This window comes from Eupeodes corollae, chromosome 1 (genome assembly GCF_945859685.1).
Source record: "Eupeodes corollae chromosome 1, idEupCoro1.1, whole genome shotgun sequence".
In the NCBI taxonomy this organism is placed as follows: domain Eukaryota; kingdom Metazoa; phylum Arthropoda; class Insecta; order Diptera; family Syrphidae; genus Eupeodes; species Eupeodes corollae.
This window is the reverse complement of record NC_079147.1, coordinates 224,786,832-224,812,295: the sequence shown is the minus strand read 5'-3', so window position 1 is coordinate 224,812,295 and position 25,464 is coordinate 224,786,832. Positions and strand designations below refer to the sequence as shown.

The 25,464-nt window shown below is 35.1% G+C and overlaps 2 protein-coding genes across 5 annotated transcripts; both read left to right on the top strand.

The window, feature by feature from the left end:
• The first annotated feature begins 1,329 nt into the window (after positions 1-1,329).
• On the top strand, positions 1,330-6,052 carry LOC129953764 (cytochrome P450 4d2-like). Its single transcript, XM_056067204.1, has 7 exons — positions 1,330-1,480; positions 4,086-4,290; positions 4,345-4,731; positions 4,803-4,872; positions 4,931-5,127; positions 5,207-5,578; positions 5,641-6,052. Exons 2-7 carry the CDS (start codon positions 4,134-4,136, stop codon positions 5,979-5,981), a joined length of 1,524 nt encoding a protein of 507 aa, XP_055923179.1. The 5' UTR covers positions 1,330-1,480; positions 4,086-4,133; the 3' UTR covers positions 5,982-6,052.
• A 3,303-nt stretch (positions 6,053-9,355) lies between these two features.
• LOC129953765 (cytochrome P450 4d2-like) lies at positions 9,356-20,077 on the top strand. Of its 4 annotated transcripts, none has more exons than XM_056067207.1 (5): positions 9,356-9,427; positions 18,017-18,197; positions 18,265-18,721; positions 18,780-19,345; positions 19,410-20,077. In XM_056067207.1, exons 2-5 carry the CDS (start codon positions 18,044-18,046, stop codon positions 19,742-19,744), a joined length of 1,512 nt encoding a protein of 503 aa, XP_055923182.1. In that variant the 5' UTR covers positions 9,356-9,427; positions 18,017-18,043; the 3' UTR covers positions 19,745-20,077. The 4 variants fall into 4 exon arrangements, with proteins under 4 accessions (XP_055923182.1, XP_055923180.1, XP_055923181.1 ...); XM_056067205.1 differs by lacking the exon at positions 9,356-9,427 and adding an exon at positions 9,434-9,591; XM_056067206.1 differs by lacking the exon at positions 9,356-9,427 and adding an exon at positions 9,622-9,779.
• The last annotated feature ends 5,387 nt before the right edge of the window (positions 20,078-25,464 follow it).

Here is a 25,464-nt window from a genome sequence, read left to right as displayed (position 1 = left end):
TTTAACCCTAATAGAATCCACTATGAGAACTATGCGAGTTGGAAACCATAAGTTACTGACACCTTTTCAAGAAGGAATACTCACTAATATCAGTGCACTCAGAATGATGATTAAAGACCTTCAGCAAGAATACCACATATCATATTTATTAACATACCGTCTAAATCAAGACCCTTTGGAAATGTTTTTTGGTGTGATGATAGCGAAGGGCGGCCTTTATGATCACCCCACCACGTTACAGTTTAAATATCGTCTTCGAAAATACATACTCGGTAGAAATGAAAGCATCGTTTCACAGTCTGCAAATGTAGATTCTGATAGTGGTGAACAACTTCAAATGGATGTGAGTGATGGGCTGATTAATACATCAAATGTCGAAGAAGAAGATGCGATAAATCCTTACAACTCTATTTCTTTTACAGCAAGTTGAATTTTGTCGATGAAAAATGTATCTTCAAGTAGGTATGTGCTGGGCCGACTTTGGCCTAGAGTTTCACTTTTTACAGCATTGATATGGGTATAGAAATATATTTAATTAACAACGTACAATTAATAACATCAATTATTAGATTTTGGAATAATTTGTATGTATATTATCTAAAAATGTTTAATATTCATAATAATTTCCATTATTATAGTACCTAAACAAATAAGCTTTCTATCAAATCCAAAGCAAAAGTTTCACGATACACATGACGTAAGCATGTGTGAGGGAGACGGAGCTAGAAAGTTCGGAGTGACATATACCATTATATTTTATATACCTTGAACGATAGCTACATATAACTGGCGCCTAACTGGCCCCCAAATTAATGGAAACAGGTAATGGTGAAAAGAGATACATATATCTAGTCTGCAAACAAATTCTGACAGTTCGTTTCTGAGAAGATACGTTTATCTTGTTTATTAGATTTATATCTAGGTTTTACCCCTGTTGACAAACAGACAAACTGCTGCTTTTGCTTGAAATTGAAAAATGTAAAAATGGAGCCCCACCTATAATAATGTCCAAGGCCTACGACTACTCCAAAGCCCTGGGGTAGATCTCATTCAGGTTCCATATATAAATCTCTGTGTTCATATTTACAGCACAATGACTCAAAAGAGAGAAGATAATTTCGTTGCACATTTTTTTTGCAAAGTTGCTTATCATCTGAGGATGTTTAAACAACTTCCATTTGTTTTGAAAAATAATTATAGTAATCATAAATGTAGGTATTTAGCTACATTTAGTAGACTATCATGTTTCTATCAATAACAATTTTAATAAAAGATAGTAGAGCCAATAATTAAGATAACCCATGCGACCGGTTCTGAAAATAAGTAGATACAAAATAAAATTGTACCTATACCTATTCCAACTGCGGCGGCGTTAGCGTTACATTGAAAAGATTCTGCTGTGTTTAAGATCATCTACCTAATTTAGTTGTTCGTTGAACTTGGAAGTGGTCGAAAATCAAGATTGCCTTAGCAAGTTCAGGCAAGTGTGATTATATAAATTCATTAATGCCTATGTTGTAAATAAAATAACTCGCGGTAAACTTTTCAAAATAAAAATAAAAACAGTATTTTGGCTTTATTAAACAGAAGCTAGACAGTTAGAGAAGTAAAAGTGACATTTGTGAATGACCTCAGAACTTATTGCCCCAGCCCCATCTGTTATGCACTCATCGAAAAGAAAAATAATTTATTTTCAAGAAGAATTATGTTTATAGGATGTGCTTAAAGAATTGCTTGTATAGTTTTATATTTTGTTAATTAATATTTGATGTTTTGTGACGGTTTAATTTTAAGAATCGTAGATCTTAAGTAGTATTCACATGAGCGCGACCAACGAACGACGAATGAATTACAAAATGTGAATTTATATACGTTTGAAGACATATTTCCACACAAATTCTTAACAAAACGATAGCAATTAAGTGTCTATTTGATTTATGATACATACTTTTCCTTTTCAATATCGTATATTAATAAATTTAATAAAACAAATTTATTCGTCGCGAAAAAAAATATAGTTGATTCGAACTGTCAAACTTTATTCGCGTTCCACATTATCCACACTTGCAACGAATAAAATAATAGCGCGTACTGAACCTAAAAAGATCATTCTTGTTTTTGTTTCAGTGGTGAATGGTGTTTGGCTGTGGCTCTTTGTCATTCGCGACGAATTAAAAACTCTCATGTGAAAGAAATGTCAAAATCGACGAATGTTCGTTCATTCGTTGGTCGTTGGTCTTGCTCATGTGAATTGTGCTTTACACTACTGTCAGATATGTCAGTGAAACGATTGTCCTCAATGTCGTACAATGTTTGAGAGAAACGTCATTGCCAGGCATCTTGTCTAAAACTAGGCATACACGATTGAAAGATCTTCCAGTTTTGGCTGAACTGTCAAAAGTCTTCCAATAGTAAGGTGACAATTTTACTATGTGAAAACTGTTCGTTTTTACGATTGGTTGATTTTATACAAATATTTAACAATTTTTTGGTAGAAAATCGACTGTTAATTGTCTGTTTAAACGATTGGAAGTATAGATTCATTGGAAGACAATTTTGTTGACAGATGATGAGGAATGTGAACATTAATATGCGAAAAAAAGATGTAAAATATGAAAAAAAGTGAAACAAAAAATGAAGCGGCAATAACGACTATTTTGTAAAATGTATCCATGCCTCCAATCCTTTTCAACCTTTTCTTGAATAAGTTCCTTTTTTTTGTAAAGTTATTTTGCCAAACGTAAATTTCTTATTTTTTTCGATTATCGTAGTTTTAAAACTCTTTCTGCTCAAAAACTTTCTGCCAATTAAAAATATCCAATTAGTGGACAATCGTCCATTTATTTGAAAATACAAACATTTGGGTGCTTAGGCGAGTACAAAAGATTGCAAGAAGCCGAACAATTTAAAAATTAAAAATTTGCTACAATTGACTGGCAGTTTTTTCTGTCACTTTTGACAATTAAAATTTTGTTTAGTTGTAAATGGACAGGTTCAGACAACTTAAGATACTTTAATTGCAGTCAACTATGTACATTCTTTGAACGTAAGTTTTGACTAAGGCAGAAAGTAAGGTGTTTAAGTGTCACAAATTGCAAACTTGGAACTTTACTTCAGTAACCTCTACCTTCAGTTCATCGTACAAAAACTATTAAAAACATTATTGAACACTCCTCTGGTAGGCTACAAGTCCATTACGATTCGCATTTTATATTGTAAACAAATATTACTTGTTTCTTTTCCAATTTGAAAAAGGAAACCTTTTACACAAATAGAATTGTTCAGAAAATAAATAATTCATAGAGTAACAAAGTTCAGCTTTCAGTTGAATGAAAAAACATGATCAATTGTCATTGTGACATAAGTTGACTTGACTTGACAGTTAGGGAGATTTTTTTTGACTAACTGTCTATTCATCTTTCCAATAAAGTTGCTTTAATTGGAAGCCAATTTTTTGGCAGAAATTTTCATAGAAAATGAGTTAAAATGTTTTACGGAAAATCTGTCAATATTGGAAGATATCCTAATAGTGTATGCTAAGCGTAACGTTTGGGATTGTAAATTGACGTTGTCTAAGACATCATCCTATATTTGTATAACTGTATTTTTTTTTCAATTGCGATAAATAGCTGTTATGGCCAAATCATAACGTCGCGTTCAGCCGGTCTGGAGCTAATGAGGCTTTAACTGTTGTAACGATTTTTCGTGTGGAAAGCGCGACGATTGCATTTCTAACTATTAAAACAAAACGACTGACAATGAACTGTCAAACCCGACTGAATAAAAAATAAATGTTCCTTTGCTTTGGTTTAGCGTTGGTCTGAAGTTTACGATATTTCGATATAAACGGGTCGCCACTCCTAAAATAACATTCCAGATTGCCTCACAACACTCTTTTTTCAATATATCAAAGCTCGGCTGGCCCAATTCAAGATTGTGATTTGGCTGTTAATATAACGGTCTACGGGATTCCACGCATCGAAATGTATTTAAATAAAACATTTCGATTAGCCACTAATGAGTCTCAATTAGACTAATTTAAATAAAAATCAAAACTAATCACTTTTCATTTACAACTTTTATAGAGCGGAATGTAAATATAATTCTCAACGACGTTTTTTGAAAATATAAAAATGTTCTTCGAACTTGTGGTTCTTCTCATCACGATTCTATTCGTTTACGACTACCTTAGCAAGAAACGAGTCAATGACGTTCTATCGTACATGCCAGGACCAAAATCGTTGCCACTTGTAGGAAACATTTTATCATATGTTGGTAGAACTCCAGAAGGTAGATTCACAGCATTAAGACCTACATATCAAGTCTAAATCTTGTTCTTTACAGATATTTTCAACCTCATAGCTTCGAATCGTCAAAAATATGGACCTATGTATCGTGTATGGATTTTCAATCGTCCAGCGGTTTTCTGTGCCGATCCCAAAGATGTCGAAGTGATCCTTAATAGTTCAAAACATATCACTAAGAATTCTTTGTATGATATGTTGGTTGGTTGGTTGGGTTACGGATTACTCATAAGTACTGGACAGAAATGGCACTCAAGACGAAAAGCCATAACACCGACGTTTCACTTTAAAATTCTAGAACAATTTGTTGAGGTGTTTGATGAACAAGGCAAAGAACTTATTGAAGCTATTAAGGATAAGGCCGATGGAAAGACAGCTTTTAATATTTATCCTTTTATTTGCAGAATGGCTTTGGATATTATTGCTGGTAAATATTCACAACAGCATTTTAAGTGCACAAAACTTTTTGTGAGTATAACTTTTTTCTACGCTTTATAGAAACCTCAATGGGAACTAAAGTTAATGCTCAAAAGAACCCAAACTTTGGTTATGTACGAGCAGTAACAGAGTAAGCGAGACGAACATTATTCATTAAAAACCAAACTGTTGTATCGTATCGTTGATAGCATAACAGCTTTATTTTCGAAGAGACTTCTCAAAGCATGGTATCGTTTGGATCTTCCATTCCGTTTACTGGAACCTAGCCTTTATAAAAAGCAAATGGAAACCATACAAAAAATGCACGACTTTACAGAAAATGTTATACGAACACGGAGAGAAGCTTTGGAGAAAGAAATTTCTGAAGGAAAACTTAAAAATCAAGGTTAGTGGCTTCTTGTAACTACTATTGTATTTCAAAACTGCTTCTGTATAATGAAACCGTATAAATATTGCCTTTGAAGTTGAATCCAATGAAGATTTGGGTATCAGCAAGAAAATGGCCCTTTTGGATGTTTTGTTGCAGTCAACAATTGATGGAAAACCCCTTTCGAATGAGGATATTCGTGAAGAAGTTGACACATTTATGTTTGAGGGCCATGATACCACTACCAGTGCCATTTCGTTTACACTGTTTCTTGTGTCACGACATCCGGAGGTACAAAGAAAAGCATTCGAAGAAATTCATGACGTCATCGGGGATGATACCAGCAAATCGATAACATTGCATGACTTGAATAACTTAAGATATTTGGAATGTGTTATTAAGGAAGGACTGCGATTATATCCACCAGTACCGCTAATAGGACGTAGATTTCAAGAAGATGTAGAAATAAGTTAGTAATGCGTCTTTTAAACCTTTCAAATATATTTTGATGATTTTTGTTTTTTTTTTAAGACGGTAAAATGATTCCTGGTGGTACTGACTTTACAATTGGAATCTATGTCATTCTAAGAGATGGTGAATATTTCACCAAACCAAATGAGTTTATTCCCGAACGACATTTGACAGAAAATACTGCAGAAAAATCAAATCCCTATGCATACATTCCGTTTAGTGCTGGACCACGAAATTGCATTGGTCAAAAGTTTGCTATTTTAGAAATGAAGAGCACAATAAGCAAAATTCTTCGGAACTACGAGTTGTTAGCACTTGGAGAAGATGTCCGACCTATGATGAATTTGGTCACGAGATCAGTGAATGGAGTGCAAGTTGGACTTAAGCAAAGAATTTATTAAGTTTTAGATATTTTATGGTTTGGTGCGTAAATAAAATTTTAATAAAACATATTTTGTTATCAATTATATATGTACGGTGTTTAACTTTGACAAGTTTATTTTTCTAAAATTTTAGAGGTTTCCATACACAGATTGATCATTTTTTGTTGCCATAACTTTTAGAACATCGGGTGCCTATTACCTCAACTGGAGATTGGATTCTTACCCCAGTAGAAAGTTGTTGAAGGCAGCTAACGAGAGAGGGGGGAGAGATGTTCCACTAAGGCACCTCTCCTTATCCAGAGGGCAGCGGACGAATTCTCGAGATGGAATCAACGGTGGTATCTACAGTTCCAGAAAGGTTGAGCTACTAAGTGAACACCTTATAGAGCTTCTTCGACATATTCGGAGCCCAGGCCTGTAAGAAGCGGTTTATCCAGCTCCCCTTCCATGGAGTTATAAATACTAAGGATAATTACGGCGTCTGCCACGTAAAAGCTTTCATAGTTGCGAAGCACCAAAAAGCCTCGGATACGGACGGATTCACTGTTGACAACCCACGCAAACGAAATAAAGACAACGAACTTCGGATCTGTACGTAGAATATTAGGTCCCTTAACAGACCACGTGCAGCCGAACAATTAGCGGAAGCCCTACACTGCTGCAAAGCAGATATTACCGCCATCCAAGAAGTGCGATGGGATGGACCGGGCAAACGCAAACTTAAAGAATGCAATATATACTATGGCGACTGCTACCGTGAACAAAGACAGCGTCTATTTGGGTGTGGGATTTGTTGTTGGAACTAGACTCAGGCAAAAAGTCTTGAGTTTCAACAGTGTGAGCGAGCGCATCACGACAATCCGCATCAAGGCTAAACTCGCCAACATAAGCCTAATATGCGCGCATGCCCCAACAGAGGAGATTAATGAAGACACCAAAGACACATTCCTCGAGCTCTTGGACAACACATATGAACAGTGCCCTGTGACATTAAAATTGTCTTAGGAGATTTTAATGCCAAGCTAGGAAGAGAAGACATATTTCGTGGCATAGTCGGGAGATACAGCCTGCACGACACCACCTCCGACAACGGATTAAGGCTGATCGATTTCACTGCGGGGGGAGACGTTCTGGTAGCTAGTACGCAGTTCACACACCCACATTGCGATCGACGCACGACACTTCTCCAAAATACAGGATATCTGAACATTCCAAAGGGCCAACATTGACTCGGACCACTACCTCGTTGTAGCCAAGGTACGGCTACGGATATCCCGATCCAAGCTAAAACAAGGAAGTACTGTGAGAAGAATCGACGTTAGACGGCTACAATCGCAAGAGACTGCCATGTCCTTTTCCGATCGAGTCGGAAAACATGCATTAAGCATTGAAAATTACTGGCAACATTGCCTTGCAGCCATCAGAGATGCCGCCTTTGAAGTGCTAGGTTTCACACGGCACGCAGCGAAACAACAGGCATACAAAACGTCGCTGCACAAAAGGGCTAGAGCTGCTCGCGAGCCCTACGAGCAGAAAAGAAGAGAGGAACAACGGCTTCTTAGATGGAAAAAAAGAGAGCATGAGAAGCGCGCGATAGAGGGATGTCACAACAGGAATGAGGTTCGTAAATTTTACCAAAAGGTAAAAAAAAACCTCCCAAAGGTACCAGCCACGAACCGAAGCCTGCAAAGACGATCAGGGGAACATCGTAGTATAACGGCGATGACGAACTGAATGACGCTGTAAGAGAGGCAGAACCACTCAACCTCTGCGACGCAGATCAACAATTGCGCCTACCGGACCTTGACAAAGTGAAGATAGCTTTATCTAAACTTAAGTCAAACAAAGCTGCTGGAGCTGACGGCATCGCTGCCGAACTATTCAAAGCAGCAGGCGATGACTTGGTACGGAGCATGCACCAACTCAACTGCAAAATATGGTCGGAAGAAAGCATGCCCGATGAGTGGAATCATCATCCGATACATAAGAAAGAAGACCCTCTAAACTGCGCCAACTACAGAGGCATCAGTCTCCTTAACATTGCGTATAAGATCCTCTCTGCCGTATTATGTGAACGTCTGAAGCCGTTAGTCAACAACCTGATAGGTCCCTATCAGTGTGGCTTTAGACCAGGAAAGTACACTATCGACCAAATATTCAAACTACGGCAGTCTTGGAAAAAACCCAGGAACTTCAAATCGTGCAAAACTCAACCGTCAACTCTAGAGGCACAACCTTCCAAAGGTCCATCCAATTACTCGGATACGCAGATGATATTGACATAATTGGAAGATCAAAGCGTGATGAAGATGGGTTTAGTGGTCAATGAGGGCAAGACCAAGTATATGCTGTCATCAAAAAAGGACATTGAACAACTACGTCTTGGACAAAACGTCACCATGGACAGCTATATCTTTGAGGCAGTTGATTACTTCTCTAGGCACCGCTATAAGCTCAAACAACGACACCAGCGCTGAAATGAAATGAAGAATAATTCTTGCAAGTCGCTGCTTCTCTGGACTTAGAGGGCAATTGAGTAGTAAAGTCCTCTCTCGAGCATCTAAAATCACCATCAATAAGATACTCATCATCCCGGTTCTCATTTATGGCGCCGAGGCCTGGACCCTGTCAAAGAAAGATGAGAGCGTCTTAGGATGTTTCGAGAGAAAAATTCGGTGATTTTCGGTACCGTACGCATAGATGGAGAATGGAGGAGAAGATATAACGACGAACTGTACGGGTTGTACAGCTACACTGACCTAGTTAGCAGAATTAAAGTATAACGGCTTAGATGGTTAGGTCATGTAGAGCAGATGGACATCAACGCTCCAGCCCGGAAGGTCTTCGAATCCAATCCCGAGGGACGGCGCAGTAGAGGAAGACCGCAACTCAGGTGGCGCACCCAGGTGGGAGAGGACCTCAACCAACTTGGCGTGCGAAACTGGAGACAGATAGCTAGGGACCGAGCTGGCTGGAGACGCATGATGGTTGAGGCCCAGGTCCGCCCGGACTGTAGCGCCACCTTAAGTAAGTAAGTAAGAATAAAATATAACAAGAGTTTGTTAATATTCGTTGAAGACATCGAGCTACCCAACTTTTGTATAATAACACATATAAAATAAAATAGTAAATAAATATACCATAAACTACGCTCAATTTTGAGTGACTGTATTTAAAACTAGCTTGCATCTTGCAAGTAATTTGTATCGTGACCTTTGGGTACTATCATGTTATGTAACGTATCCAGTTCACAGTTCAAAACAAAAAAATATTTAAATTTACATATACAAGACTGACATACGTTCATGGGTATATATGTATTTATATATGTTCATGGGTAAGTAGTTTTAATTATCTAAAATAATACCTTGAGCACTTCAAAATGAACTAGTTTTCAATGTAATTTCAGTCTTTAACAATAGGTATACTAGGCATCAAGTAGAGAAACGTTTTATGTGCACAACGTAAGTCTGTTTCTTAATTCAATTGCAAGACCATTTGATTATTACCGCATCTCATCAAAAAGCTCTATGAAAGTATTCGCCTGGCAATTCTATTTTTCAGTTCAGAAATAGTTGTCGATAGTCGCGATTCTGAAGTTCGTAGTTGGTAAACAAAAGTGATTGAGGTACAAAGTTAATTCAATAAAAATAATATATAACTAAATGAAATAAATTATTTAATACAAGAAACATTGTTCTGTCAAAATAACATTAACAGTACCAACAACAACAAATCTAGTGAGAGTAGAAGTTTAGTTTTTGTGCGGGTTAAGGCTTGCGTCTTGTGCGGGTTGATTGATTAAACAATTTAGTTGTGAGAAGAGTTTTCAACTTTTGAATTTTTGTATTTCTTAGTTGCAAGTTGAATTAGAACTAATGTAATTATAAAGTAAATTGATAAGAAAGATTGTGTAATCGTAGTGTTTTGGATTAAAATGAAAGGGAAGGCGTAGAAGTTCATGATTTCAATTAGAAAAGAAAAACTCGTATACATTGTATAGGGTAGTGAGAAAATGCAACACAAAATCAGCCGGAACCGCGAAGCAGTGCGTATTATATGTTATCATTTATCATATTATCAATGTTGTTATTTTTAGAGAGAAAAGCTTTCAAGCAAATAATTCTAAATTCTAAGCAATTCAAACTTATTTTTATCAGCTGTTAGTTCGCTATAAAGCTCTCAGTTCTGTTTCCTTTGAAAAAATTAAGCAGTTCAGAGATGACAATGTTGTCATATTTGCGTCTGTTGTTGTAAATAAAAGATATTGCAATAAGAATATTAAATAGCGCAATACCACTATTTAGGCAAATGTGAATTTAAAAGAAATATATCAATGAGCAATTAAAACTACGCTATTACTAAAAATGACAAAAAACCCTTCAACAAAATATTTATATTGCTTTAACTCTATACAAAAATAGTAAACATTGAAATAAAAATTAATTGGTTTCTGTTATTTCTTAGTATTACAACTATTAAAAACTATGTGGAGATATCATAGTTTTTTGTATTAATTATCTAAATTAATGTTTACATTTAAAGAAAAAAACTTCACTATTTACAAACAAAAAATTATGTGAAGCTCAAAGTCCACCACTTTTATAGCGTCATCGTTCTATGAAAACTCCCTAAGTCCATTTTTGGCAAAAAAGGGATAAATACGCCAAGCTTATGTAAATGAAAAAATCTATATTCTGCCAAAAACTCCCAAACCTCTATGTTTCTCTATTATTAAAGTTATAAAGAATTAAAACTCCCGAAATCCAAAAAATTTAAATTTGTTGTTTATGAAAAGTCCTTAACTGGACTTAAGGAGATTTGTCTGATAAACTTTTTGCTGTTTGTGTTTTGTTTTGAAAATCACTTGTTGCAGTTATTTAATCAATTATTTAACGTTATAATTACAACAAACAGTATTTCGGTTGACTCTAGAAATAATAAGTATCAGGCAATGCTGTAAAGTGCCGTTAGTTTTTCCATTGAATTTTGTTTTTTTTTTTTGATAGTTTTTTGGTGCTATGCTCGATATTTTCAATGGAGAGCAGAGGTAAAAATGGATAACGTTAAAAACAATTAAAATATTATAATTACATACTATCATTTTAATTATTATTAATGTAGGCGTTAAATAGTTCTAATAATAATAGCCACGTTTTATTATCACCGTGATCTGATCCGGATCAGATCATGATAATAAAACAGCTTTGGATCATCATATTTTTTATTATTTAAAGTTTGGTAGCAGTGTCAAATTCGTTCTTTCAAAAGTGACATTTCGAAGCAAAAAAAATATAAACATATACCCAAAATGGAAGCTGCTGTGGTTGATCGAAGTATTCATTCTAATTTTTATTTCTTTTCTCTATTAAAAACTTTTATAATTTGCAGTTTTTATTTGAAAGTGATGAAAGCGAAGAATCAAACAATTCAATTTTATCCCTATTGAATCTTATCGATGATGATTCAAGTTCCAGTTGTAGCTCCACAACTTCTGAAAATGTGCAAATCACAAAAATCAAAAAATGTTGAAAATACTTTTACATGGGATTTTTTTGAAATCATTCTTTAAATTAAAAATGGTTGTAAAAAACACTTAGGTGACATAAATTAGAACTAAGAACCGTCTAAACCATCTCAATAAAGAGAGTAGTTTTGAAATGACAGTGGTTTGTATGTAACACTTCCAAGAATTTCGAGAGAAAATCATACAAAATTCTTAAAAGTGTTGCATACAACCCACCGTCATTTCAAAACTACTCTCTTAATTGAGATGGTTTAGACGGTTCTTAGTTCTAATTTATGTCACCTAAGTGTTTCTTACAACCATTTTCAATTTAAAGCATGATATCAAAAAATTCCCATGTAAAAGTATTTTCAACATTTTTTTCTGCTGCAGCTCTCTCGATTTTATTTATGGTTTTTGACATTTAAAGCAGGGTTGCCCATAGAACATTTTGCTCAATGATTTTTTTGTTCCTTTTTTTTGGGGAAAATAATACCCATAAATTATGTCAAATATACATTTTTTTGGACTTAATTATTTGAATTTCACCAATTAATTAGTCTTGTTAAAATATCTAATTATTTCATGGATTATATACCAAATAAATAAATATAAAGCTTCTCGCTTTTTATTTAAAAAAATATTTTATTTCAGTCAAATTAAAATGTTTATATGGCAATACAGGTTTTATTTAATTTGTTTGCAATGATACCAACATTTACATGTGAAATCACAATGATAGAGCGCTCCTTGTTGTGAAAAAAAGAATTAAATTTTGGATCTCAAATTGAGATGCAAACACAAAGCAGGATCTTGTGTTTTTGTTGTAATGCATGTAAATCCAAGACTTGGATCAGATCATGGTGATAATAAAACGCCGCTAAATGTAAGTACTGAAATAGAAGTAAGTCAATCGGAAAATGATATAAATCTGGTTCTAAGTGAAGTTGAAGTGAGTTAATGAACCCGGTAAATGTGTTCAATAATTCTATAGTTTAATTCAAATTATATATTGTGTATCTAAGCATGAGCAGGAAGATCTAGATTTTGATAACGATGTAGATCAAGATTTTGTACCAATTGATGGAGATTTTTCTGTTTCATCTGAAGCCCCAAAAAAACGAAATAGGTAGAACAAAGCAGATCATGAAAGCTGGTCGTGTAATATCAAAAAAAGCTTAATTTGGGACAATCTTATGTCTCTAAAAATACTACTGTTCCAGCTTAAACTCCAAAACCTGTTGATTGTAATAAATGCTTCTTCAAGTGTATAATGAAAGCTTTACAGAAGACGAAAGGATAGAAATTTGCAGGAAATATTGGGATATCGGCGATTATATTAGAAAAAAACGATTTTATTTTGCGGAGTATTAAATTTAATGAAACAGCAAGACAAAGACATCGGAGCCAAACCCCAAAGCACAGAAATCGAGCGACTAAATACTAAAACTAAATTTAAAACGGATCAAGCGTGTCTGTCGAAAGTTTTTCCTTCAAACATTGTCAATAAATGATGGACCTCTTAGGTCAGCTATAAAAGGAGCAAACCTAGCAACTGAAACATTTGCTGGGTTAGACAAGCGAGGTTGGCATGCGCCAGCAATTAAAATATCTGAAGCCGTTAAAAATGCGGTGAAGGTGCACATTAAGAGTTTTCCGGTGATGGAGTCTTATTACTCTCGAAAATCTTCACAAAGAAAATACCTTGATTCACGAAAACGAAAAAGCAGTGAGCCTGACTACTTAAAGAATGATTTTCGGTAAGGAGTACAATTTGTCGTTTTTCAAACCAAAAAAAGATCAATGTGCTATTTGTGCAAAAAATATTTCTGCACATAATGAAAGCAAGCCAGAAGTAGAAGCTGAATATTCTATGTACAAAGAACGAGAAAAATAAGCTCTTTCCAACAAAACTAGTGACAAGGAACTAGCTAGTAGGGATCAGTCCTTTGTAACTGTAACTTTTGATCTACAAAGCGTGTTGCAAATTCCGTGTAGTGACGTTTCAACTATATATGATAGTAGAAAGCTTTGCTGTTGTAATCTGAAAATTTATGAAGGTCGAAGATTAATGGAAAACGTGGAAGAGCTGAGATTGGAACATGCTTATACAAATATCTTTATCAATTGCCAGTACATGTGAAATCCGTTTCTTTGTTTTCGGACACTTGTGGTGGTCAAAACCGTAATCACAATGTTGCTGCTATTCTTTTTTACTGTCTTCAAGAAGATTCAATTAAAATTGAAGAAATAGAACAAAAGCTTCTTGAATGGGTCCACTCGATGATGGAGTGTGACAGCATGCATAGTACAATTGAGAAACAAATAAAGTATGCCTCAGTTTACACGATACATGACTGCTTAAATATATTTCGCCTTACTCGCTCAAAAAGAGGAAAAATGAAAAATAGCCATTACGAAGTATTTCAACACTGGCCAAAGCCACGCTCAAAAATGTCAATATTGATACCGATGGAAGAAATGTGAATTGCCTTAAAGTAAAAAGTTTTAAATAACGCAAACGTTGCCCAGGTATCTTGCAATACACAATTAATGTCAGTGGAAGAGGAAAGCGTCAAAATGCAATATTATTAAGCACACTAAGAAATAAACAACTACCAATATCGTACTAAAAAAAGGACTTATTGCGTTTATGTTATGTATTTTTCCCCATTAATTTTTAATTTTGTTATTTTTCTTAACTACTTATATATATATTGATTAAAAAATGCTAAAGTTTATTTTTCTATAATAAACAGACATTTTCTGCTTCTTATGTTGTCAACATATGGTTTCAAGTATTAAAAATGTTAAAATGAAAATCATAGCTTTCATGTTTTTTCTTCCAAAGAAAACTCCCTACGTCCTACTTTTTCCATTTAATTCATTCTAGATTAACAATTTGCAACAAATTAATTTGCATAATGGTTAACCAAAACCCTTTCTACTATTAAAGCACAACATCGTGAGATTTTGATTATTTTTGGATTTTTCATATTGATTTTTAAATTTAAATGCAAATATCTCAAAACACAAAAATGGATTAAGGGAGTTTTCATAGAACGACGCCGATATCATGTACGTAGTCGTGTCATAAATTCAGTTACAAAACTTCTAGACCTTGTTGCTCGAAACATTAATTTTGTCTTATTTTTCTACCATTGAGTGAGGCGCTAAAAATTAGCTCTCGGGAAGTCCATATTTTAAATCCTAATTGAAAGTGTGATTCAAAGACTTCTTACGGAAAAGACATTATTATTGCTGAAACACAAACACGCTTCAGCTTAGGCTGCGTTACAATGGGCCTTTTTCGAGGTTGCTTGGAATGACATTTCAAAAATAACACTTCTTTCATTAACAGCTGTTAATTTTTCTCAAAAGTTTGTTTGGATTTTTCGTGCAGTAAAATATATAAATTTTGAAAGCGAAACATTTAAATTTATCCTGGAAGTAGCTTACACAGCTTATTGTTTGTTTAGCTCATGGAGCAAAAAGAAACGTAGACTGAGACGTTGGTGGGTCCGGGAGTTCAATCTACGGAGAGATGAGGAAGGATTCTATGCTATCCAGTGCACTTCTTCAAAATAACAAGGATGTCTCCTAAAGCGTTTGAGATTCTTCGCGCTCTTATTGAACCACATCTGGAGATTACTAGTTGCAGAAAACTAATCGAACCAAGTACACAACTTTTCTTAACTCTGTTGTAAGTTGTTGAAGTGAATTTTTCCTTTTAACTTTTTCTAATAAATAAGCAATGAGAATCCCTCTAAATGCAAATATATGTTGTTTGTTGACTTTTTATAGCTGTTGAGCTGTCAGACAAAGCAAATGTTCAGATAAGTTGAACTAGAGCTTCCGTTTGAAGTCACGTTACGTAACATTACGTCCTTTTTCTTAAGGTTGTCAAACGAAACGTAAGGTCAGAGCTTCATTGTGATAACATGCATTGAATTCCTATGGCTAAACCCGTAAACGTCAATCGAACCGTGTTTGTATTTCAGCCATTAAACTCTTAACATAGAATTAACGAAAGCAGTTGCAAAAATATCAATAGAAACAGTGCGCGCCACTATATAGTAAGATAATATGCGTGCACGCCCCAACAGAAGGGAAAGACGACAACACCAAAGATATGTTCTTCGAGATCTTAGACAAAACATATGAGCAGTGTCCTAGATACGATATTAAAATTGTCCTGGGCGATTTTAATGCCAAGCTAGGAAGGGAAGACATCTTTGGTGGAAAAATCGGGAAGAACAGCCTGCACGACAACACTTCCGACAACAGATTCATAGATTTTGCTGCGGGGCAAAACGTCATGGTAGCCAGTACGCGTTTTCCACACCTCAACATCCACAAAGGAACTTGGACTTCTCCAGATCAATCTACCCTCAACCAGATTGAACATATTGCGATCGACGCCAGACACGCTTCCAGCATCATTGACGAACTTTCCGAGGAGCTAACATCGACTCGGACCACTACCTCGTTGTAGCCAAGGTAACACTTCGGATTTGCAGACCCAAGGCAAAACAGGGAGGTACTGAGAGAGAAACAAACTTCGAACGGCTACAATCGCCAGAGATAACCAAATCCTTTTCCGACCGAGTTGCAAGTAACCTCTCTCGAAGTTCTCTACCGCCAACACAATGTATCAAAAACCAGTGGCAACATTGCCAAGATGCAATCAGAGAAGCTCCCTCTGATGTGCTGGGTTTCAAACAGCCACCAATAAGGAACCCCTGGTTTGATGAGGAATGTCGGCAGACAAATGCAGCCAAACAACAGGCACGCAAAGCAGCGCTGCATAAAAGGACGATAGCTGGTCATGAGCTCTACCAATGCTCCGGCTCGGAAAGTCTTCGAATTCACACCCACAGGACAGCGCAGTAGAAGAAGACCGCGGATCAGGTGGCGCGCACAAGTGGATGGTGAGGGTGACCTCATCCAACCGAGGGACCGAGCTAGATGGAGAAGTTTGTTGGTTGAAGCCCTAGTTCACACAGGACTGTAGCGCCACCTTAAGTAAGTAAGTAAGTATATTATACTATTAACAATGAAAAACGGTATCAGCCAAAAGGCTACCGTTGCAGCAACATATTAATTTGATGAAGTTGTCTGTAATCAATTCTTGCATTTGTCATGAATTTATCTAACCCTTTAACGACTTGAATAGATTGGGAAGCTAGCGCCAAAAACAAGAGTTTAAAGTTGTTAGATCACAAGATCTCGCTTGAACATTGTGATCACCTTTTTGGGGAATAACATGATAACTTCTCTTGAAAGATTTTGATTGCCTTATTAAAGCATTCCATTTTTAATAAAGGTCTATTTTTTGCTGGTCAAATGTCAAAGGTTGATAGCTTCAAAAGTGACCTCTTTTTGGAAAAGCTTTTACGATCATCATATCAAATTCTTTTATGTCAATAATTAGCCAACTTCCCTGTTTCGAAAATTTGTATGTTTATACATACAATTGAACATTTGTCAGAAAATTTTTAAACAAAATTATAAAACATTTAGCCAAATAATTTAAATTTAATAAAATGGGCAATTTGAAGGAAGATATGTTGAGAAAATACCAGAAATAGTTTATATTTATCTAATTTGTTCTTATGTTCTTACAGTTTGTAGAATAGATGGCGCTCTATTTGTTGACACTAACTTTTTGCAAAAAATCAAGCAAACAAGCATAATATGTCTATTTTCGTTTAAATAAAGAACTTAGCAGACTTATGTAGCTTAGAAAAATAGAACTATATTTGTACAATTAACTCAAAGATCGGTTGAAAAAATGAAAAAAATATTTTAATTGTTGTTACTTTCTCTTTGTTTTTGAAGTCTTGCCAAAATAATTTTTAGGTTATGTTCTAAATTTTTTCGAAATATTTAAGTTCATTCTGAGTTTTAAAATGATGCCATAGTGTTTTGTTTTCTATGTTGGACTTTTTGAATGCATCCATAGAGTCTCAAGAAGGTATCAAACGTACCAACGTCTAAAAAGGAAAAACTCGAAAATTGTTTTCGATACTCGAATAAAATACAAATCTCTATCTGCAGTAGAATTTCAAGTACTACTGCAAATCGTATACAACTTACTGTGGATTAGAAAAAATTAATTAGGTGTCGGGACAATCCGTTGAGAACTTTGTTCTTGTGACTTACAACTCTCAATCGTTCCTGTATACAAGTCATGTCAGGGATGGAGAGGACCTATAGTTTTATGTCGAATCCAAACAGCTAATTTAGGAAAGCATTTTTCACTCTGCAAGACAGGAATTGAACCCAAGACCTCTGACATGACAGTCCTACGCACTATCCATCACGACACGGGTAATGCATGTGGGTTACATTTATTAATTATTTTCCATTATCTATGTTCATATTTGACTGGTTTAGGAAACTTATAGTTGAACAAACAGAGAATTTCTACTTTTATATGATGAGCAGTCAAACGTTTAAACTTAATAGACCTTATGATAATATAACAAAGTAGTAACGTGTAACCTGTGCTTTAATTTAATATATTTTTGTTTTATATTTTTAGTTTTCATCGATCAAATGAAAGTGAAATATGTTAGTTGGATTATTGCTGCTCATAATCTTTCTTTGCCTAGTTGATTACTGGGCAAAGAAACCAAGGAATGACATGATGAAAAACATACCAACAGTTAGAAACTTGCCAATTATCGGTGCTGTTTCCGAATTAGCTTCGTTCAATGCAGAAAGTAAGTTCTTGTGTAGCAAAACAAAAAGAAAAACATTTTTAACAAGACATTCTCTCATTTTTTTTAGATCTTGCTTCGAAGTTCGAAATTTTTCGGAAAAAATATGGCAAGGCTTATAAGTCATGGATTGCACATACTTTGATACTTAACACTTCGGATCCAAAACATGTTGAGGCTATTCTAAGTAGCTCAAAGCATATAAGTAAGCACCGTTTGTATTTGATGCTAAGGGAGTGGTTGGGTCAAGGTTTGCTTCTTAGTGATGGAACTAAATGGCAAAATATGCGAAAAATCATAACTCCGACATTTCATTTCAAGATTCTGGAAGAATTTGTCGAAGTTTTCGACCAACAGAGTACGATTTTAGTTGAAAAACTAAAGCCCAAAGCTGATGGAATAACTGTTATCGATGTTTATCCCCTCATTTGTTTGATGGCTCTGGACATTATTGCAGAGACCGCTATGGGAACCCAAATTCAAGCTCAAAAAGACGAAAATACAAGATACGTTAAGGCAGTTAACGAGTAAGTTTAGTGTTATTTTTGATTAAATTGAACTTGAATTTTTGTGTCATCTTAAAAGTGTCACTGACATCCTTGCAATGCGATTTATGAAGCCTCATCTAACGTTAAAGAAAACGTTCAAGTTTTTTAAACCAAAGCTATCCAACAAACAGCTAGAAGGGATTCTTTATATGCATCTTTTTACTAATCGAATAATCGAAGATCGCCGAAAGTCTCTGAATAAATCAAAGACTGGAGAAAATGGCTCTGATGAGAACATTGAAAATTTGGGTATAAAGAAAAGAATGGCTTTCTTAGATGTACTCCTTCAGTCAACCACTTCAAACGGAGAACCTTTAAGCGATGAGGACATTCGTGAGGAAGTAGACACTTTTATGTTCGAAGGACATGATACAACAACGTCTGCTATTTCATTCACATTGAGAGCAGTTGCCTGTCATCCAGAAGTTCAAAAGAAACTATTTGAAGAAGTGAAAGAATTGTTTGGTGCAGATTTGGATAAGCCGATAACTTATCGGGATATTCATGGCATGAAGTACATGAATTGTGTCATAAAAGAGTCATTAAGGTTGTTCCCTCCGATCCCTGCAATCGGAAGGTTTATTCGAGAAGATCTGGAATTGTGTAAGTTTTGTGGTTTGGAGAAATATTAATTTGAGTTTAAAACTTTTTTTTTTCTTTTAACTAGATAATTGTACGATTCCAGCTAACACAAATGTTATAATAATTCTTTGGGAGATCTTAAGGGATTCGGATATTTATGAGGACCCTTTGGCTTTCAAGCCTGAACGACACTTAGAAAATAACCCAAAATCAAATACTTTCAGTTATATTCCATTTAGTGCTGGGCCCAGAAATTGTATTGGGCAAAAATTTGCATTGGTCGAAATTAAATGTGTGCTGATAAAGATTTTGAGACATTTTGAACTTTTACCATTAGGTGAAGATGTTCATCCATCTATTAAAATAGTTTTAAGGTCTAAAACCGGTGTAAACTTGGGCTTAAGACCAAGAATCTACTAATTTTTAAACAATTTATATTTATTTAATTTCTTAAAAATATTGTTATTATTTATGGTTAGTTATACATGCTTATAAGATATTTGTTATAATTATTTAAATAGTTATGAGATCTCAGGGATTGTGATGTTTAAAAAATCGTCTCTTAGTTTCTTACAATAAGTGGAAAGACATGCTCAGAAAAAATCCATTAATGCAAGATTTTTTCAAAAAGAAGATTTTAAATCAGGCGGATCTTAAGCTTCAATTCTGTAGGAACAAATTTGAATTTTGAATGCAAAAAAAAATGTTTAAAAGGTTAATAAATGATTAATATAAAAATGAATTTCTTCTTTACGTTGGTTATTTTATTTAAACTTGAAGGCATCGTCTAAAAACCTAGACAAAATATTAAAACAAAGTAAGTAATTTGTCAATATGTAACTTACAGACATAACTAACTCTATGGAATTTAACGATTTTGGGCATAAAGTGTAGATAAGGTCATTTGACGAGTGTTTTTTTGGACGTGTGGTTTTCAATCTGGCAATACTTTTTTTTGACAGCCTTCACTTTATTTTACTTACTTCTGAACCCCGTTTGCAAATAGTGCAATTTTATTACCGAAATAATGGTTGGGTACACGCGACACTCATCAATTTATTGAGGGAAGCTTTTGGTGAGCACATTGTCTCGCGTTGGTGGTGTTATGTGATGTAGCTTATCTACGCAAATAAGCTCGAGACGATTGACGCCTTGGAAGAGAATATTCGGCGCGTTATTGCTGTCATACCGTCCCAATTGATGCAAAAATTTGGCCTTTTACCAAGAATTTATTCGAACTAGTCGTGGCGTTTATTTGCCCGAAATCAGTTTTAAAAAATAATCATAAACCCATATTTTTACATAAGGCTAAATTTTTGGGTTTATTTATCTTCTTCAAAGCAACACCCTTTAGAGATAAAATCGTGAAATACTTTTCCTATACACTAAAGCCCTTTGTAAGGTAGTAACACAATGTTTTAAGTTAGGCGCCAGTTATAGTTATCATTGAAATCGATCCGGAATTTTTTTTGAATAGATATTTGACGTTGTTTCCCTTAAATTAGAAATTAAAATTATACACTGATCGATCGGAAATCACACAATGAATTTTGTTTAAGAATAAAAAGTGTGCTTACGCGTTTATTTTTCTCTAATAATGTATTTTTCTATTTTTCGGACGGAAATTCATTTTCCTGAACAGCTGACACTTTTATGTTCAAAAGTGAAACGAATCATTCCACTGATTTGTGTTCGAATTTCACACGATTCCAATGACAGATTTCTGTCAATAAGGGGCCGGTTATAGCTATCACTAAAATCCATCTGTAAAATTTTAAACAGGTGGAATTTGAAATGTTTTACTGATGAGCGTTTATAGCAATCAGCAAATGTACGCCATTAAATTAAATGTCACCTTGAGGCTCCGCGCCTTAGACAATTTTTTTTACTGTTGCTTTCATCAGTAAAATTTGTAATGATGTGATCGGAACAGTAAAAAATTGGAAAACCAACAGTATAATGAAATGTAATTTTTTTGGCAGTCAGTTGTTCAGTGAAATGAAATGTCATCATAAAAAAAACTTGAATATAGGATTCATCTTATTGCATCAATCTTTTGCTAGAAATAAATCTGTAATATGTTCAAAAACTGAAAACAAAAAATTTACTGATAGCTAAAACCGGCTCCTAAAAGTTAGTGTGTGGATTTCAATCAGGAATTTTTTTTTAATGACAGACATTTTTTACTGATCGTTTCGACCTGTCAAAAAAATTCGTATGTTTCTTTTCAATAATAAAAACCAATGATAGCTATAACTGGCGCCTAATACCCAATTGTTAAAATTTTTGAGTAAACTAAGTAAAAACCGTCTGAAGAAAAAAAAATCACACAAAAAGGATAAAAAGGATTGGACTCTTAAATAAACTTTACAATTTATTCAAAATATCGACCTCATGCGATTTTTGTGGAATACAGTTTTTGCGGAGTTTCAAATACCTTAATACTTAATGGCACGGTTTGATAGCGCCATTGAAAGCCAAATGGTCAAACATCTGCACAACATTAAATTTTAACTTCGACAAAATGCGAACGAAAATCCGGCCCGGTGACGATGCTGGTTTAAGAAACAAACAAAATGTCTTTCAAAAAATTAACAATTTTTTTTAAGTCTTCCAATCGTGAAAACAGACAATTTTTAGTTAAAGACAAGACACTGTCGGAAACTGTCAGCTGATTTTCTACCAAAAGTTGTCTTATATTTGGATAAAATCAACCAACCGTTTTTCAATTGATATAAAATTGACAATTGTCACCTAATTAGATGTTATTAGAAGTATTTTTACAGTTCGGATATTTTGTTTTGGATGATAATTTTGTTGCAACTTTTTACAAGTAAAACCGTTTCAAGAAGGCAGTTGAAGTCCATTGTATAAACTTTATCTGGCGTCATTACCAAATTGGCATTTGTTATTCTTTGCTTGAAATGTGTGTTCGGCAAAGATTACATTTAGGAGGATCTGTTGTTTTTTCCGCCCTCAGCTTATTGTTTCATCTAATCATCGAAATCTCCGAAATCCTAATTCAATCAAGAATCACTATTTTAATATTTAAGTTCAAAAGTGGCAAAAAATGACAGCAATAGAGTGTAGTTTATGTAACGACGGAATATCAGGTGTGGAATCGAACAAAGTCAAATGAGATTATCAACTAGCTTTTCATCTGTTTGAAGGCAGGTTTGTTTGATTGACTCGAATTGTAATATGTGATCACTGTATCAAACGGTTTGTGGTTTCAATGTTAAATCGAAATAAAAGAAAGAATTCAGCTGCCTTTTAGTTTGTTTAACTTATTCGAAAGGTCGTAAGCTTTTTTGATTTATTTGCGATCTTAATATCGTCCATTTTATCCTAATTTTCAAAGTCCACTCTAAATTCGATTAATGGTAGGGACCAATGTAAACGTAAAGTCACAGTTAAGCTATTTGAAATAAAATCAGCAGGTAATATTTTTTATAATAGCGTTTCACAATAAATGGAAACAGAAAGTTAACAGTGTAAAAAGTGATTTCCTAAACAGCAACGATGTTCGTTATTTTTTGTCCAATCCAAATGGATGTTTTTTTTGAAAACTTTAGGGAGAAGATACATTTCAAAAGGCGTTTTTTTTTAAAATCAAATCATCAACTCCCTAACATACGTAGATCTACCAGAAGCATTAATATTGACCCTCGGACATGCATGGAAATAAGAACCTCGATACATCTATTAAAGAACAATGAAGCAGCTGGACTGGATGGCATACCTGCCGAATTCCTCAAAGCAGACCCCGACTTAGCTGACGGTATTTTGCCACTTGTTAAGTCTGTTTGGGAAAACGAAACCTTTAACAGGGAATGGAAGGACGGGGTAATCGTCAAGATACGAAAAAAAGGTGATCTGCAATAACTGGCGTAGAATCACCATTCTGTCTATAGTAAAAAAGAGTCTTACAACAACGCAAGGTGTTTCGTTTTGCACAATGGACAGCTTTCCGACACATTTGAAGTGCGACAGGGTGATGTTTTGTCACCGATTCTGTTCTTGCTTGCTATTGATGATGTTATGACTGCTACGGTGGCTGAACACGAGAGACTGGGTATCCAATGGCGCCTGAAGGAAACATTAAGCCATTTGGACTATGCTGACGACATATGCTTAGTGGCAAATAGAAATAGAGACCTCAGCCAAATATGCCACTCTCTTCAACAAAAGCGGGAAGTGGCTGGCTTAAGGATTAATGCCAGTAAGACTAAGATAATGCACACCAGCCGAAACCAACAACAATATGTTATTGTGAGACAAGTGGCAGTAGAAAGAGGTCACCCAGTTTAACTATCTGGGAAGCTATTTGGCACTCGATGGTGGAACGGACCTGGATGTCACCAATAGAATAAATAAAGTGTGGAACTCCAGGAAAATAGCTTTCCGTACCAAGTTAAAGATGTTTGAGTCCAACGTAAAGTATGTGCTGTTATATGCCTGCGAAACGTGGAAGTGCTTTGCTGACATCTCGAAGGTTGCAAACTTCTGTCAACCTCTGTCTACATTACATCCTGAACATCTGGTGGCCACAAACCATATCTAAAAATGAACTGTGGCTCAGGACTGGGGAAGCAAAAGTGGATGTTGACATCGCGAAGAGCAAGTGGCCCTGGATTGGCCATACATTGAGGAAGCTGGACGACAACTTAGAAAAGCAGTGCTTTCAATGGAATCCTCAAGGTAGAAGGCGGCCTGGAAGTCCAAGAGAAACATATGTTATGAAGGAAGCTCGGTCTCAAAACTTGGAGACTTTGTCCCAGCTGAGGTATCGTGCTAGGAATAGAGAGAAATGGAAGGAACTGGTTGCCGCTCTATGTTCCAGGAGGAGTTAAAGTGCTGCTACTAGCATTCGGAAACGAAGAAGAAGTTTTTTTAAACATTACAAAGACATAAAAAAATTGATTTTTTAGAATGAAAACAAACTACATGTAATCTTTGGACGAAATCGGCTTTCATTTTCTTTTAAAGAAGGAAAATTCAAGATATGATATTTAACACATATTTTTCACCGCCAAATAAAGGTTTAAAAAAACATTCGAATACGTAAAACCCACAGCATTACAGAAATAATGGAATAAACCCTACAACGACGGTCACTATCTACATTATTTGCAGCTTTTTTCTCTCATTTGTTAAAAACCTTTACAACACTGGAAATTTGGGGAGCAACTTTTCAGCACCTCAGCACGAAATTCCTTCAGATTTTTTACAGTTAGTTTGGGGTCTCAATAGAACATGTTTTAAATATTTAGGCGAGGAAACACATTTAAAACAAACCCTACTTTTTTGTATTTTTTTTTAGGCCAAAAGCTAGTTATTTGTAGTCCTTCTTATGAAAAGCGAATCAAACGTTCCAACTGAAAGTCAACGTTTTTGAAATCACTCACTTCGTGAATATCAATTCAATATTTACGTCAAAAGTCAGCTGGTTTGGAAAAAGAGATGTTAACCCATTTGAACGTCGAGTTTCACCCATCTCAGTTTTGCTGTATATTGGATTTCTCAAACGTTCGATTCGCTTCTCGTAATAAGGGGCTTTAACAGCTAGGTATGTAAAGGGGACATGGAACACCTTGCTTGGGATTACTATAGGATTTGAGGTGGTTGCGAGTTTGGGTAAATATGAACTTATGAAGTACTTTTTGCATTTGAGCACTAAAATTAAAAAAATCCCCAACAAAAAAAAATCAATTATGGCACGAACGATAAAAAAAATATGTTAGGGAGGCATCCACATCCAAGGAAGAGAGAGGGCGGTCTTAGCTCCGGTCTTCAGTTCCTAAATTAAGAGTAATTGTTTGTTCTGTGGGCTTTGCGCAAAAGAAGAAACAAAAAAATCTGTAGCGAAAAGGAAGTAGAGACTTTAACTGTTCAAAATCGAATAAGGGAGGTGTGTTCTATAAGGAAGTATACCTTGGGCGATGAAGTTCTTCACCGCCTTTCATCGATTAACGATCTTGTTGCTGAGAAAGCAGTATACTACAAAGACTGCTACATTAATTTTTTGAAACCCACGTGTTTACAAACTCCAAAAACAGAGATCCCCACAGACAACCATGTTACAAAGGCTATGGAAGAGTTTTTCAGCTACTTGGAGGGAATTAGTGATTGTAAGTTCT